This window comes from Oncorhynchus tshawytscha, linkage group LG24 (genome assembly GCF_018296145.1).
Source record: "Oncorhynchus tshawytscha isolate Ot180627B linkage group LG24, Otsh_v2.0, whole genome shotgun sequence".
Classification (NCBI taxonomy): Eukaryota; Metazoa; Chordata; class Actinopteri; order Salmoniformes; family Salmonidae; genus Oncorhynchus; species Oncorhynchus tshawytscha.
In genome coordinates this window covers 16,510,953-16,526,921 of record NC_056452.1, presented here as the reverse complement: position 1 = coordinate 16,526,921, position 15,969 = coordinate 16,510,953, and the positions used below count along the sequence as shown (strand labels likewise).

The following is a 15,969-nucleotide window of genomic DNA, read 5'->3' as shown; positions in this document are numbered from 1 at the left end:
ACAGAATACATGGGACATAAAATGTTCCTGTAGGAACCTTGACACCCTAAAAGGTTATTTGAGGAAACTTTTTTAAAGGTTCCTCAAGGAAAAGGTTCCTGGAAGCACCTTTACGGGTTCCGCCGGTGTTGCACTCTGAGGAACCCCTAAAGGTACCATTTATTTTTAGAGTGTAGGCTATCATGTCTCTGTGTAAGGGAGGATGTACGGCCAGAGTTGGTCATGACAGATAGAAGAACAAGAGGCACAGAGCCAGTCTTAGAATCAAGATAGAGAGAAAGAATTGAGTGAGAGAGAGAGCTTTTAGAGAGAGACAATTGACAGAATTGAGAGAGAGGGGGAGAGAGGGAATTGAGAGAGAGTGTGAGTGAGTGAGTGAGTGAGTGAGTGAGTGAGTGAGTGAGTGAGTGAGTGAGTGAGTGAGTGAGTGAGTGAGTGAGTGAGTGAGTGAGTGATGACAGGAGTGAGTGATGACAGGAGTGAGTGATGACAGGAGTGAGTGATGACAGAAATGAGTGATGACAGAAATGAGAGAGAGAGCAAATTTAGAAAATTGAAAGACAATTGAGAGATGAAACAATCCAATGCATACAGTATATGGCGCCGGAGGAGCTGGCTGCCGTTTTACGGACTCCTAACCAATTGTGTTATTGTGTGTGTTTTTTCATGTTATTTGTAACTTATTTTGTACATAATGTTTCTGCCGCCTTCTCTTATTACCAAAAAGAGCTTCTGGATATCATCTATATTTTTAGAATCTGTCTATTTACCGCCACAAACCAATGCTGGCACTAAGACCACATTCAGTGGGCTGTATAAAGCCATAAGAAAACAGGAAAACTCTCACCCAGAGGCGGTGCTCCTAGTGGGCAGGGATTTTAATCCAGGGAAATTTAAATTCCTTTTACCTCATTTCTACCAGCATGTTAAATGTGCAACCAGAGGAAAACAAACTCTAGACCACCTTTACTCCACACACAGAGACAGGTACAAAGCTCTCCCTCCCCCTCAATTTGGCAAATCTTACCATAAATCTATCCTCCTGATTCCTGCTTACAAGCAAAAACTAAAGCAGGAAGCACCAGTGACTCTCTCAATACAGAAAGGGTCAGATGACGCAGATGCTAAGCTACAGAACTCTTTTGCTAGCACAGACTGTAATATGTTCCGGGATTCTTCCGATGGCATTGAGGAGTACACCACATCAGTCACTGGCTTCATCAATAAGTGCATCAATGATGTCGTCCCCACAGTGAACGTACGTACATACCCCAACCAGAAGCCATGAATTACAGGCAACATCCGCACTGAGCTAAAGGGTAGAGCTGCCGCTTCAAGGAGCGGGACTCTAACCCGGACGCTTATAAGAAATCCTGCTATGCCCTCTGACGAACCATCAAACAGACAACGCATCAATACAGGACTAAGATTGAATCGAACTACGCCAGCTCCAACGTTCATAGGATGTGGCAGGGCTTGCAAACTATTACAGACTACAAAGGGAAGCACAGCCATGAGCTGCCCAGTGACACGAGCCTACCAGACGAGCAAAATTACTTCTCTGCGCGCTTCGAGGTAAGCAACACTGAAGCATGCATGAGAGCATCAGCTGTTCCGAACGACTTTGTGATCAAGCTCTTTGATGTGAGTAAGACCTTTAAACAGGTCAACATTCACAAGGCCGCAGGGCCAGACGGATTACCAGGACGTGTACTCCAATCACACGCTGACTAACTGACAAGTGTCTTCACTTACATTTTCAACCTGTCCCTGACTGAGTCTGTAATACCAACATGTTTCAAGCAGACCACCATAGTCCCTGTGCCCAAGAACACTAACGTAACCTGCCTAAATGACAACTGACCCGTAGCACTCACGTCTGTAGCCATTAATTGTTTTCGAAAGGCTCGTCATGGCTTACATCAAAACCATATTCCCAGAAACCCTAGACCCACTCCAATTTGCAAACCGCCCCAACAGATCCACAGATGATGCAATCTCTATTGCACTCCACACCCACCTAGACAAAACGAACACCTACAAGAGAATGCTATTCATTGATTACAGCTCAGCATTCAACACCATAATGCCCTCAAAGCTCATCACTAGGCTAAGGACACTGGGACATAACACCTCCGTCTGCAACTGGATCCTAGGCTTTCTGACTGGCCCCCCCCAAGTGGTAAGGTTAGGTAACAACACATCTGCCACACTGATCCTCAATGTGGGGGGCCCTCGGGGGTGCGTGCTCAGTCCCCTCCTGTACTCCATGTTCACCCATGACTGCATGGTAAGGAACGACTTCAACACCATCATTAAGTTTGCCGACGACACAACAGTGGTAGGCCTGATCACCGACAACGATGAGACAGCCTATAGCGAGGAGGTCAGAGACCTGGTCGTGTGGTGTCAGGACAACAACCTCTCCCTCAACGTGATCAAGACAAAGGAGATGATTGTGGAATAACGGAAAAGGAGGACCAAGCACGCCCCCATTCTCATCGACGGGGATGTAGTGGAGCAGGTTGAGAGCTTCAAGTTCCTTGGTGTCCTCATCACCAACAAACTAACATGGTCCAAAAACACCAAGCCAGTCATGAAGAGGGCACGACAAAGCCTATTCCCCCACAGGAAACTGAAAAGATTTGGCATGGGTCCTCAGATCCTCGAAAAGTTCTACAGCTGCACCATCGAAAGCATCCTGACTCTATACCAGACGGTGTCAGAGGAAGGCAATAAAAATAGTCAAATACTCCAGCCTCCCTAGTCATAGACTGTTCTCTCTGATACCGCACGGCAAACGGTACGGTACCGGAGCGCCAAGACTAGGTCCAAGGGGCTTCTTAACAGCTTCTACTCCCAAGCCATAAGACTCCTGAACAGCTAATCAAATGGCTACCTGGACTATTTACATTGTCCCACCCCCTCTTTTACACAGCTGCTACTCTGTTTATAATCTATGCATAGTCACTTTACCTCTACCTACATGTACATATTACTTTGAATAACCAGTGCCCCCCGCACATTGATTCTGTACCGGTACCCCCTGTATATAGCCTTGCTACTGTTATTTTATTGCTGCTCTTTAATTATTTGTTATATTTCTATTTTTCTTATTTTTTTCATTTTTTCCCTTGTCTTTTTTTTTAACGTTACACTTGTTTTTCTTAAAACTACATTGCTGGTTAAAGGGCTTGTAATTAAGCATTTCACTGTATTCGGTGCATGTGACAAATAACATTTGATTTGTATCAAAGTTTTGTATTTGACACATGCAGTATTTTCAAACAGAAAATCACCTAGAGGCACGCAACAACCTAACATCCAATCAGGTAGAAGAAATGCATATAACGTACAGTAATCACCTTCCCTTCAGCGTCAAACACCTTCTGGACGTAAAGGACCTAAAGAAGGACACTATCTCCACCTGAACTAGAGATGAGAAAGCTTTTTTTCCCCCTGTCTCAGTAGATTGAAAAACTAGACCACTAAAGTGAATCACTGACTGTCTGTACAGAGCAGGAGACACACAGACCCAAGTCCACAGAGACACCAACAGGATGCCGCAGCTCTGACACAGCGGCCCCTTTACACAGCACTCAGATGTGGAGATATAAAATAAAAATATGGCATGTTCTGCTGCTACAGTAAAGCATGAAGGAAGGGATTATTGGGAGTGGGAGTGGGAGTGGGAGTGGGTGTGTGTGTGTGTGTGTGTGTGTGTGTGTGTGTGTGTGTGTGTGTGTGTGTGTGTGTGTGTGTGTGTGTGTGTGTGTGTGTGTGTGTGTGTGTGTGTAATTCCATCTGTGCACAGAATTACAGCATAGCACTGAGGGCATTGGCACGGGAGATTGGCCAGCTCTGCCCCTGCATGGTCTCGTGGGTTAGAAACCCAACCCTGGGTGTTTGTTAGTGTTTAAATGAAAGAAGTGTTTGACCCAGTGAGGGTGTTCCCTGTTGGGCTATTTGTTGGCCCAGGCTGATCCTGAGAACCCTCTGGGGAACAATCTCAGTCCGCCTCTTCAAAGTGTCCAGCCCCCAAGCAGGAAGTCCAGGCCGGTGCTGTTTTGAACATGACGAGAACAGACAGACACAGAGACAGACAGGAAGGAAGGTATTCCATGAACACGCAATGCTACTGTCCACAACACCCACCCACTCCCACCAGCCAGCCAGGCCAATGGGGGGATTCCAAAGAGCCCACAACTATTTATTGTGATTTATTTAGCATTTCAAGCTGTCCTACAGCCAATCTGATCAGAACCAGCTGAGGTGAGATGGCTCTTGTTTCCTGCGAATGCATCCAAAATGGCATCCTATTCCCTACAGTATAGTGCACTCTCTCTTCCTCTCTCTATCCTCATACTGATCTATGGGCCCTGGTCAAAAGTAGTCCATTAAATAAGGAATAGGGTGCCATTTGGTACACAGCCTGTGTGTTGGAGGCTGGATGAAAGAGGTAGCGGAAACCACTGAACAGATCTGAGATCAGACTGACACTGACGCCTACCCACACCATGACATGAAATAGAGCCAGAAATGTAAATATTTTTTGGTGTAGGTTGTAAAAGTTTGATAAATGTTAGTGTATGGTTTTTTGTAGTTTGGGCTATCTGCTTTAGATACAGAAGGATAGACAGGATACTGTATGTCTATGTGTTTGCATGAACTCTAAGTACAGGGCACCAGTTTCACAGCCTTACTTTACATCATCCACTTTCATGTCAAATATTTGCATTCTGAAAAATATGCTGTAAAAGAAACGGCATCAACACTCCGCACTGGACAACCAACCAAGTATAATTCCTCCTGCCCTTTATATCAAAGCATCCTTCAACAAACATTCAATATTACTGAGCTAATCGAGTTCATTGGTGAATTAATTCCCTGTGAAATATAGGAGAAAATCCCCATTTTTAACAGGAGCTGAACTGTCAGTCTGTCCGCTGTACTGGATGTGCCCACTAGAGGGCACTGTTCATTTACTTTGCTCTGTGACGCTCTAACTTCCAAAGACGAAAGCCCTGTCCAGTAACAGCTCCTATCCCACTACCCACTTGGCACATGTATATTTCTGGGCCAGGTGGAACTATCATAACCTCTCAGCTACAGGTTGTCACAGTTTTATGTTGTTTGGATATCATATTTGTTTGACATTCCCTAGGGTGGTTTGTTCCACAAGTATGTTTCCTCGCTTTTGATTTGTCTGTCCTGAAGTAGCCAACTGTAGCAATGTGCTCAGACTCTCAAAGATGTTGTGTTGAATTGTAGAGCAACTTCTTAACCATACCGAACTCTCATGTTATTCATTGTGTATGGTTTAGGTGACCTGTAGCATACTTGCTGTTTTGGAACTCTTGGCATGCAACCTCTGTGCCCTCTGGTAAGTGATACTCTGGGACGTCAGTCAGTGTTGTAGACAGGCTAATCTACTGAGTGTAACTGTGGCTACCGTGTGAGCTGGCTTCACAGTGACTGTTTGGGTCAATATTGTAAAAAGTTACAGGGTCTGACATTATTACGATATGATTTGATCTGATGCCTTACTCCACCCACTACCCACTTCATGTAGATCTCAGGTATAAGCCACATATTACCTGTGTACTATCTGATTGGTGTGACCACAACTCTACTACTGTATTACAGTAGTGGCCTCGATAAGGCCTCTCTCAGAGGACCAGCAGCAGAGATAAGGCCTTGGCTCCCACAGTATGGAGCCCAGAGAACCTAGTGTAGTATGGGTCAGTATGGGTCATCCTGTCAGCCAGCAGGGACTGATGGAGGGACTAATCCCACTGTTGCCCGGACGATGGGTCAGATGAAACAGGAAAACTCAAGCTCTGCCCCCGACTGGTTTAATTTTACATTGACATTATTGAGCAGATGCTCTTATCCAGAGTGACTTACAGGAGCAATTAGGGTTAAGAGCCTTGCTCAAGGGCACATTTTTCACCTAGATTTTTAACCTAGTTTTCTCGGGGGTTCGAACCAACAACCTGGCCCAACAGTCTTAACCGCTAGGCTACCTGCTTGAGTGACTTGAGTGACTTACACATGAGCGCACACACACACATACAATAAATATGCATCCTGGGAATAGGAATTATGGGAATTAGGGTTGAACCATAGTAGTTGGTTGATTTGATTAGCCCAAATGGTACAGATTTAAATGGCTGCTAGATTTTTACACTGTAGCTAAAACCAATAGCTAAACGTACTTATTACACACACACACACAAAGATGGCCCCTGGTCTGACCACAAATGCCGTCTAACCTTTGCACCCTGCGGTTCGTTATGGCCCAGATTGCCAGTAAAAAGGGGATGCTTCATGGCTCAACTATTCGCTGGGTAAATGGAAAGAGGTTGTATGTGACCTGAAACACTTCATGGTCCCACTGAGGCAGGCTGTGTGTGTGTGTGTGTGTGTGTGTGTGTGTGTGTGTGTGTGTGTGTGTGTGTGTGTGTGTGTGTGTGTGTGTGTGTGTGTGTGTGCGTGTGCGTGCGCGCGTGTGTGTGTGTGGTGCGTATCAGACAGTGGTGAGGTCCGCTGAGAAAGGTCGGGTCAGTAGGAGGACAGAGAGAAGTCTCACCTCAGGTTTACTCAGAAACATTCTGTTCTCTTCTGTGGACATGTGGTTGTGTAACGTTAGTGGAGCTGAAATGAAATTGAAAGTGCAATACGGTACTTTGAGGATGAATTTATATATATTTTTTCGATTCAATTTTGAAATACAATAACAACTCAGGAGATACAATACCATGATCAAGGGCTTTTAGTAGTTTATGAATCTGTTTTTTCTGATTTACATCGACTTTATTATAAACAAACATATATCTTTTTTGTTATTCCTTTTTATCTTTCACTACTCAGAAAATATTGAGCAAACACAAGCTGTTGACAGAAGTGTCACAGTACAGTTTTTTATGTGTGAAACATAGCACAGTGTAGCCACAATCAATCAGATACCGTGAAAAAAAGCTAACTGTAAAAAGTAAACCTACATTATGACATTATTTTCCAAGATAATACACAGTAAGAAAATATAAACTGGACAATTTAAAATGTAAAATACTGCTCTGAAATCCCGTATTCCATCTGACTACACTAAAGTGTACTCAACACGTGTGAGAGTCATTAGCTACCAAAACAATTTATCACCCAAACACTAAATGGAATCCTGCCAGGCCAATTAGGCTGTATAGTACACACACCTCAAGGCTAAAGACATATACAGAAGCATGAAGCTATTTCTGAGAGAAACCGTTTTTAGATTGTAGAAGACAGACTGGGAACCAGGGGTGTAGAGAGAACGCGTGGAGGTCAACGTTCCTCTAAAGATTGTAGGGCTAAAATTATGTGTCAAAAAACACTGAGTAGAATCATTCGCCCGCTGGACCTTGACTCTCATGTGTGTTTTACAGACAATGTCTCTTAAAAGAGCGATGCATCTGGGAAGGCCATTAGATGTGCATATAACATTTCTACTGTGATTAATAGTTGATGAGGCAGGGTTGGTGGGGTTGGTCGCAGGGTACCCACATGTGGCCGCCAGGGCTCCTCCTCTTCAAGCTCAGGTTACACACTCCTATGTATGTTACCCACCTATGTGTTTAAAAGGGAGGAGGGACCACTTGTCAGGAATGTCTTAGAACTGTGAAAACAGCCAGCCCAGTCGGCAGGGAGTGTGTCAGTGTGTGTGCAGACGCAGGGGCTAACCTAACACTCCTCTAGCAGCACAGCTAGTCAGATCATTTGTCCACTCGCCAGTGTGTCTGAGAGTGTGTGTGGAGCCTTGAGGAGCTGCTCTCTACGACGTCACACACACGAGAGGGAGACCCACTAAGCAGAGGAAGGTCTCCATCCTTACACATTGGACTGAGGACAGTCAACAAGCCACGGTCAGTGACAGACAGACAGACAGACAGACAGAGTAACTTCTTCCAGAGTTGGATGTGCTGGGGAGATGATGTGCTTTTGAAACCAACAAGCTGAAGTGGATATTAACCCCGTATTGACAGAACCGGAGAACTCTCTGAAGGGACTTTCAGCTCTCAGCAAGGACCTCACTCCAGAAGAGAGAGAGAGAGAGTGTGTGTGTGTGTGTGTGTGTGTGTGTGTGTGTGTGTGTGTGTGTGTGTGTGTGTGTGTGTGTGTGTGTGTGTGTGTGTGTGTGTGAGCATTTATCGGTGTGTATCATCATGGATCAGTCAGCCAGCAGCTGCATGCGGAGCGCCCACCCCGGCACCCCCATTTGGGGGTGCGTGAGGAACCCTCACCCCGGAGCAGGGCTCCAGTCCCCCTACCAGCAGGCCCCCTTCTCCCTGCACCAGAAGCCTGAGTTCCTGGCCTACACAGACTTCTCCACCTCCTGCCTGGTTCCCGCGCCCCACGCCAGCTTCCCCCGCGACGACAGACTCTACCCAGAGCCCCATGCGGGCTTTCAGAGGGCCGACTGGCAGTTCCCCCAGTGTGAGACGCGGGGCCGGGGGCAGGAGGCCTGTCCGGTGGAGCCTGTGGCGGTGGGTGGTGAAGGAGTGGTGGGGGGCGTAGCGGGGGAGATAGACAGCACAGGTGGGGACAGGCTGCCAGGGGCAGTGGCCGGGTGTCTTGAGGGGGAGTACTCGCCACAGAGCATGGCATCGGCAGACACAGAGAAGAAGAGCTCCAAGAGGAAGAGAGACATAGCAGGTGAGTCAGTGATACGCCAAGATGGGATCAGTTGGGCTGCTGGTAAATACCATGACTGGAAAGATGTGGAAAAAAGACACCACTTCAGTAGGCCTACATAGAATGCAAATACGAGTCAAATGCCATGCAGAGACAGATAATTCAATCGCGCTTCTCAGATTCGACACATCCATTTGCACAAATCTATTTGTACAAACCCCTTTTCGTCATGAATACACGAGAGAGATGTGATATTCTGCAGGGAAACTCTCACCAGACTACTCTATCAGTGGACAATGGTATCACATTCACTGCTGCCCATGTCATTGCTGGCAATGGGACAGAGTCTCTGTATCGGTTTCCTCACCAAAAGACAGTCTCGCCCTGGCGCCTGGACACGTAGGTATGCAAAAGGTCACGGCACGTTGTGTTCAAGAACATCCCGACTGGACCAGTTGCGTCCTCTCATTGTTTTTAAGCCTCTTCAAAAAATGTCAAATTTACTAACGCAACATCTACCGTAAATCTTTGCTGCGCGCGTGTGTCCTTTGTTTCATGGAGACATGACAACTTTCAGGAAGCTGCTGGTATAAATCAACTGAGATGTTTGTCTGCAAAAAACTCGTCATAGCTCATATTCTTGTGGTGTTACACAATATGGGTCCATGAAAGCAAATATATCATTAGATTTCTTTACAAGCAATACCATTGCAAGCATTATAAGCAATATCGACATCAACAGGCAACTGTTTATTACTTGCAAGTGCCCATTGATAATTGATTGAAATATCTCATCGTTATCGATGATGTCACCTCATCAGACCAACCGGATACCACGTTTCTAGTACAGTAACTGATGTGCATGAAGTGCTAATTCCTGAAAGTCATACCATTTTCAATGACTTGCTGTTGAGTTAATAGCCATAGGAACGGTTTTCATTTGTCTTCTAGCTGTAGATGTGTTCTTCAAATACACTCCCAATGTCGTGCTAGCTGAATGAGAGGAAAAGCGAACCTGACTGTTTTCAGCACATCTGGTAAAAGCATTCCCCTCAGCTTTCAGCCACGCTATGGAAACCAAACCTGCCCTCTCTAGAATGGGGGAAATCTTTTGCAGATAAATGTATTACCTCCTCCATCAGAATTCCAGTGGCTATATTAGGATGGCCAAAACTGCGATGCAATACCCACGTTAGGAAAATCACGTAGGGCTTGGAGACATTCAATAAACGTGTCTAATTTAAGATCTCCTTCTTAGGGAACCAGACACTGGCCTTAGGCACTTAATTGGGGGAAATATAGATTTTTTCCCTTTTCTTGGGTTACCGTATTGCAGCCCTCCCTCAAACATGCCAGACCACGTCTGGTAAAATCTGTTGCCTGCAACCCCACTTTTACATTCTTATCCATTGACATTTTCCTGTCGTTAAGCCGTAACAGAATATCCCACTGAACACACGCAACACGGTTGACCACTGTATAGACCCAGTATTTCATAGACGACCATTGAAACGTGCATTGAATACTTTGACCTAGAATTAGGAATATACCCTTAAGGCATTGATACAGGCTGCATTTCCACGAAGGACTTACCACACACCAGGGTGTCACCAGTGTTTAACGTTAGTGTGAGTTCTCGTGTTATTGTGTTTCCTTCAGGAGAGTGACACTAAAGACTTGTGTTCGAGCAGAATCCACAACCTCTGCCTCATCAAACAGACACAGGTGCCGGGCCCACGTAGATGGAAATAAAAAAGTCTGAGCGTTTTGGGTAAAACGCCGTGGCAACTCTCTAGAGGAAATTCGACAACAGTGCAACCATATTTAGGCATATAGCTCTATAATGATATGATTCACTTTTATTCATAATTTCAACCATTTAAAAAGGTTCAACCTCTATTGGTGTGCAGGTTTCTACATGTTTTGACTGAAGGAATGACAGGCCTCTCCACAGGTTGAATACGTTTCTATAAACCATTTGTAAGAAGTAGTTCAGAGATGCCCCGTTTAGTCTGACTCAAGCAGGGTGAGATATATCCAACTTCATTACAATAGCGATGCATTTTGAATGGTGTCTAATTAAATGCTTTTTAAAATTATGCTTATCATAGCCCTGTTGTAATAATACTGACACAGATATGACCTTTTTTTTGTAACTAGATGTTTCTATCTTTGGAACAGTTTGATAGTGCTGCTAAACCTGTTAGCATTTCAGGGGGATTTTTTATGCATTTGCCTGACCACCATCTGGTTATCATTGTTCATTTAACAACTTTATAACAAATCGGCTGTAAACAATTTCAGTAAGAACTTTAATAAACATACTACCACTCCAATATAAAACAAATTATGACACCATTTAGTTTTACTGTTTAAAAAAAAACATATTAGAGGTTTACACATTTATTTTTGCACTTTTATTAACCTTGGCCCACACTTTAATACATTAAATATAATCATGTAATTAATTAAACAGTCATTTTAATTTCTGTTTAAGTCTGAGAAACACTCACGTATTCACAACATTCTTAATTGAGTGTTAATTAAGACAAATTACTTTTGCACTGTCACCCCCCCCAAATGGCAAATGCTGTTTGTGTTACGGAGTCCCGCTGGGTGCAGGAGTTTCTCCCCTTCAGTTTATGGGCTCTGGCTGTGCAGGATATTTATTGAGGCCGGTTTACTGAGGGCTGGTGTGTGTGCCTACTAAATCTGTTCTGCCAGGTGTTCAGCAAACTGAACCTGCTCTCACATCTACTCAGTTCCACCACACCAGACTAGACCAGGCCAGAGCAGCACACTTGGAACACGTAGTCCTTAATGGGGTTTTAATTATAATAATTTGGCATTCTCAACATGAGGCATTATAGGCTACAGGTTGGTCTCTCTGAATGGGAGTCTTTTGACTAAGTTGTATAGACACACACCTAGACATCCACACACACACACACACAAAGACGCATGCAAACAGACACACATGCACGTAGGCAAGCACACGCAGAAGGACGCGAGCAAAAATGCATATGCACACGCACACACATACACGCACACACACCCACACAGTGAATCTGGATCTGCCCAGTCACATCTGGACCAGGCACTGCAGTCCATTTCACAATCTGGCTCCATGCTCTGGCAAGCACAATGCAGAACTTCTCACTTTGACAAATTAGAACCATTTTCTCAAGATTACATCAGCAGCTAGTGTCGCTACCAATGCACAAGTATTGCCTAAAATCATTCCATATCATATAAAGTCGAGATTTTTAACAAGGAATGATTAAGTTGTTTTCATGTAGTTTATGCACATTTCATTTTCACCAAGGTTACCAAAAAGAAAATAACTCTCAAAATCTCTACCAACCAAAAGCCTTTTTATTCCCTGTCATACACATTTGTCATACACACTTTACTACCCTAAATAATCCAAGTGAACCAGTTAACACAATGCAGACGTAGAGCACATGATTTCATAATTCCTCTTTCCTCTGCTCTGCTATATCGGTAAGAGTGCTTCCTATTTCCCAGAGGCTGGTGAGGCACGGTGGCTGCCAGGTTGTGTGTGAGTTACTGTGCGATGGCCGTCAGCCTCCTCTCCTCTGGCCTAGAAGGGGAAGTCTTCCCGTCTTCCCAGAGACACATACGTTTGAGCTGGACACGCCCCTGCCTTTGTTCTTAGAGGCTTTAATGATGTTCCGCTGCATTCCTCCTTAACTCAAGCCCTCTGCCGCCTGGTTCGGTGGTCCCTGTTGCAGGGCAGAGGAGTGTTGACTTGACCGGGACATTGGTCGTTAGATAGTGTGACTCGGGGTGCATGGGAGTGGGACAGGTCAGGGTGGTCTCTCGTAGAGTGGTGGTCCGGTTGCTCTCTGAGTGTATACGACTAGAGCTCGGAGAGATTTGTTAGTTGAGAGGACCTCTGACCTCTTCTGTGTGAAATGGGCCTAATACCAGACAGACAAACCGCTCAACTGGTGTCCAAATTCAGTGCTAAACCAATATACGTGTACAGCATTTGACGGGATCATTTCTCAACACTACTGTACATCATAGCATAGTCATGAAATAACAACGACGTCCTCTTCTTGTGTTCTCCAGATATTCAGGACTTCAAGGTGGGCTCCAACTGCAAAGCGAGGAAAGAGCGCACAGCGTTCACCAAAGAGCAGCTCCGGGAACTGGAAACGGAGTTCACCCACCATAACTACCTGACCAGACTGCGTCGCTATGAGATCGCTGTCAACCTGGACCTCACGGAGAGACAGGTAACAACACCTACACCAGAATATTTCTACACAATGACAATATTTAGTGGTCTTATAAGCATTCATTTTGTTTTAAAGGTATAGAAAGAATAGGTCTATGAAAAAGAGTCTCCAGTCTCCAGCCAATTGCCTGACAAACAAGAGAAGAGAGTCTGTTGATTGGATGAGAATATGTGATTTGAAGGCCAATATTATTAACCACAAATGATTTTAAAAACGGACATAAAATTAACAATGCTCTTGATATAGGGAGCTGGATCATATTTGAAAACTTAGTTGAGTCTCTGCTGAAATTCTGTTACCTACAACTACAGACTCAGTTAGTTTCTCGTTGATACCACTCACCCTAATAGGTGTCCAACTGGTTTAATGTTGAAGCCTTCTCTTGTGATTGAGAAGCAGATCTTAGATCCAAGGCTAACATTTAGAAGGGTTTGGCAGTCTGTCCTGTTCCTCTCCCTAATTCCAGCCCCTGTGCCCACTCCCTCCTCTGCCCAATGAGCCCATAGTTTCTCAGTGGCCGCAAATAGCCTGCTCCAAGATGAATTTCCCAGGCCTCTGGTGCTCAAAGCTAGCTAGGTCCAAACCCTACACTCTGGGCTCTGAGTCCCATTGCAACTCTGGCTCAATAATTCTTTATGATTTTTTTTCCGACGCATCCTACATTGCTTGGCAGTTTCCGTTCCTTCAGTCACGAGAGGTAGACAGTAGGAGACGAGGGGACAGTCTTCATAAAAATAGTGTGGGAACAGACTAGTCTGTCCCAGTGTTGCCATGGGGAATGCTGAGAGGGATGCACGGAGGTCAGCCCTCCCTTGAGCTCGTATGTAGGTTGCCGGTCGGTACAGAATGGCGGCGGACTGGGTCCAAGGAAATTATGTCATGGGTCATATTCATTGTGGTTATATAGTAGACTATAGTAATCTGTGGGCATTTAGCTACTGCAACCCACTAGGAGTGTGGTCCAAAACCTGAACTTAAGCTTTACACTGAGACTGCACAGACTCTTCCACAAGCACCAAAAACAAACAAATGACTGACGAATTCTCCAGTATTAAACAAAAAATATATTATTTCTTAATATTTGTTCTTAATTGACATTTTTCAGGGAGTGCAGCAGCACCCTCAGCACCCCTACTTCCCGTGACTGTGACCACATACGTGACATGATGCAGACATTGTAGTGACACCTCCTGTCTATGTCCTGTAGGTGAAGGTGTGGTTCCAGAACAGGAGGATGAAGTGGAAGAGGGTGAAAGGAGGACAGCCTGCTTCCCCTAACGACCTGGAGACAGACGACATAGACTCTGCTGCCTCACCCAGCTCAGAGTGAGGGGAAACAGGCTGTCCTGATAGGAGTCCCCCCCAACACAAACATCCACAGAGAACACCAGCCATCTTATAATATCCCTGGAGAGTCGGTAGTCAGTCTGAACCCCAGTGTTTCCCCTTTTGTAAATACTGTAGTATTTGGTCTGACAAGGTCCAACGTCTTTTTTTACCCTTCTCTGTTGAATGAGGACAATATTAGATCTAACTTGAAAGGGGTTGTATTATTTTCTATACCCATACAATCTAACTCTTGGAGCATTACTGCGATGGGAGTATTGGAATAAATAAATGAAGGAATGGATTCATCTTAGTGTAGACTGACTACATGTTGCAGTTTATCACCCTGCCCGAGTGAGCACTTGTAACTCAGCGATGACAAGTCTGTGGTTTACATTTTTTTGTTGTTGAGAACATCTCCTCAGTTCTCGATCCGTAGTCATGGTTGACTGCAGCCACCTGCGGACACTCAAACCGTTTCAGCGTTGCCAAACCTTAAGTGCCTCAAAAATCTGATTTGATTCAAAGTTGTGTTGTTACGTTTTCCTAGAATACACTTTTTCTGTCAAACAAGTTTGTCTTGTTTTTTTGTACTTTTCAGCTTTTTTCTTGCTTTTTTAACATTTGAAAGATATTGATGAAATTCAGATGTTGCCTATTGAAATCTGCTAAAATGAATAAATCATTTAAAAAAAATACTTTGATCATTTCTTCCAACCAGCCACATGTGAGTTATGAAGTGACAGTGTATGAAGCGTCTTGGCTAGATTATAGGACAGAACCAATGCTTGGCATTTACATGCTATTTAGTCCAATTTCTATTACAACTGTCTGCAGATCGTCTGTCGCTAAGGCAACTATATATATTTTTTATTTCACTGTGTGTGTGTGTGTGTGTGTGTGTGTGTGTGTGTGTGTGTGTGTGTGTGTGTGTGTGTGTGTGTGTGTGTGTGTGTGTGTGTGTGTGTGTGTGTGTGTGTGTGTGTGTGTGTGTGTGTGTGTGTGTGTGTGTGTGTGTGTGTGAGAGAGAGAGGGAGAAAGACAGGGAGACAGACGGAGAAAGAGAGAGGGAGAAAGGGAGAGAGAGAAAGGGAGAGAGAGAAAAAGGGAGAGAGAGAGAAAGGGATATAGGGAGAGAAAAGGAGAAGGTGAGAGGGAGGGAGAGATAAAGGGAGAGAAAGGGAGAGAGAGAGGGAGAGGGAGAGGGAGAGCGAATGTAGAGCTAGCCTTATAATCTTCATTAATACCTCATGTGGTGTTGGGGGGACTTTCCTTTAGTAGGATCTGATTAAACTCATTTGCGCCCACACAAAACCTGGTGTATATTTTAAAAAGTCCTCTAGGATGTTTTTACACTGGGAAGTGGTTTGGTCTGGTGTTCTTCCTATTGCAATAAACCCTAAGAAGATCATTCTGCTAGAAAGAAATTGATCTGACGTGGTACTGACATGGGCATAAGTCGGCCTGCATTTGAATGACGGCATTCACTTTGCACACCATCATCATTGCCATTCCAATCAGCTCACAAAGTGCCATTAACCTGAGGTGGAATCTGGCTCCTAAAGCCAAAAAACTATTTTCAACGGAAGCATCAGGCTGAGGCCAATTTGATCTCAACCCAAGTGGAACCCTCAGACAAGCCCACGTGAGGGCCCCTAGGAACCAGAAGACTGTTGGCTGACCGCTTGCGTATGATGGAAAAGGA

General features: G+C 44.7%; 1 protein-coding gene across 1 annotated transcript; it reads left to right on the top strand.

Annotated features, from left to right (window-relative positions):
• Positions 1–7,646: 7,646 nt before the first annotated feature.
• On the top strand, positions 7,647–14,948 carry LOC112223552 (homeobox protein MOX-1). Its single transcript, XM_024386630.2, has 3 exons — positions 7,647–8,691; positions 12,769–12,935; positions 14,146–14,948. The coding sequence occupies exons 1-3, from the start codon at positions 8,202–8,204 to the stop codon at positions 14,266–14,268; spliced, it is 780 nt and encodes a 259-aa protein (XP_024242398.1). The 5' UTR covers positions 7,647–8,201; the 3' UTR covers positions 14,269–14,948.
• Positions 14,949–15,969: the final 1,021 nt, after the last annotated feature.

Excerpts from the sequence above, each read along its gene's own strand:
- LOC112223552 (XM_024386630.2), top strand. The coding sequence starts at position 8,202 with ATGGATCAGTCAGCCAGCAGCTGCATGCGGAGCGCCCACCCCGGCACC. Across the intron at positions 8,692-12,768 it reads GAGGAAGAGAGACATAGCAG|ATATTCAGGACTTCAAGGTG; the intron begins GTGAGTCAGTGA and ends TGTGTTCTCCAG. Across the intron at positions 12,936-14,145 it reads TGGACCTCACGGAGAGACAG|GTGAAGGTGTGGTTCCAGAA; the intron begins GTAACAACACCT and ends TATGTCCTGTAG.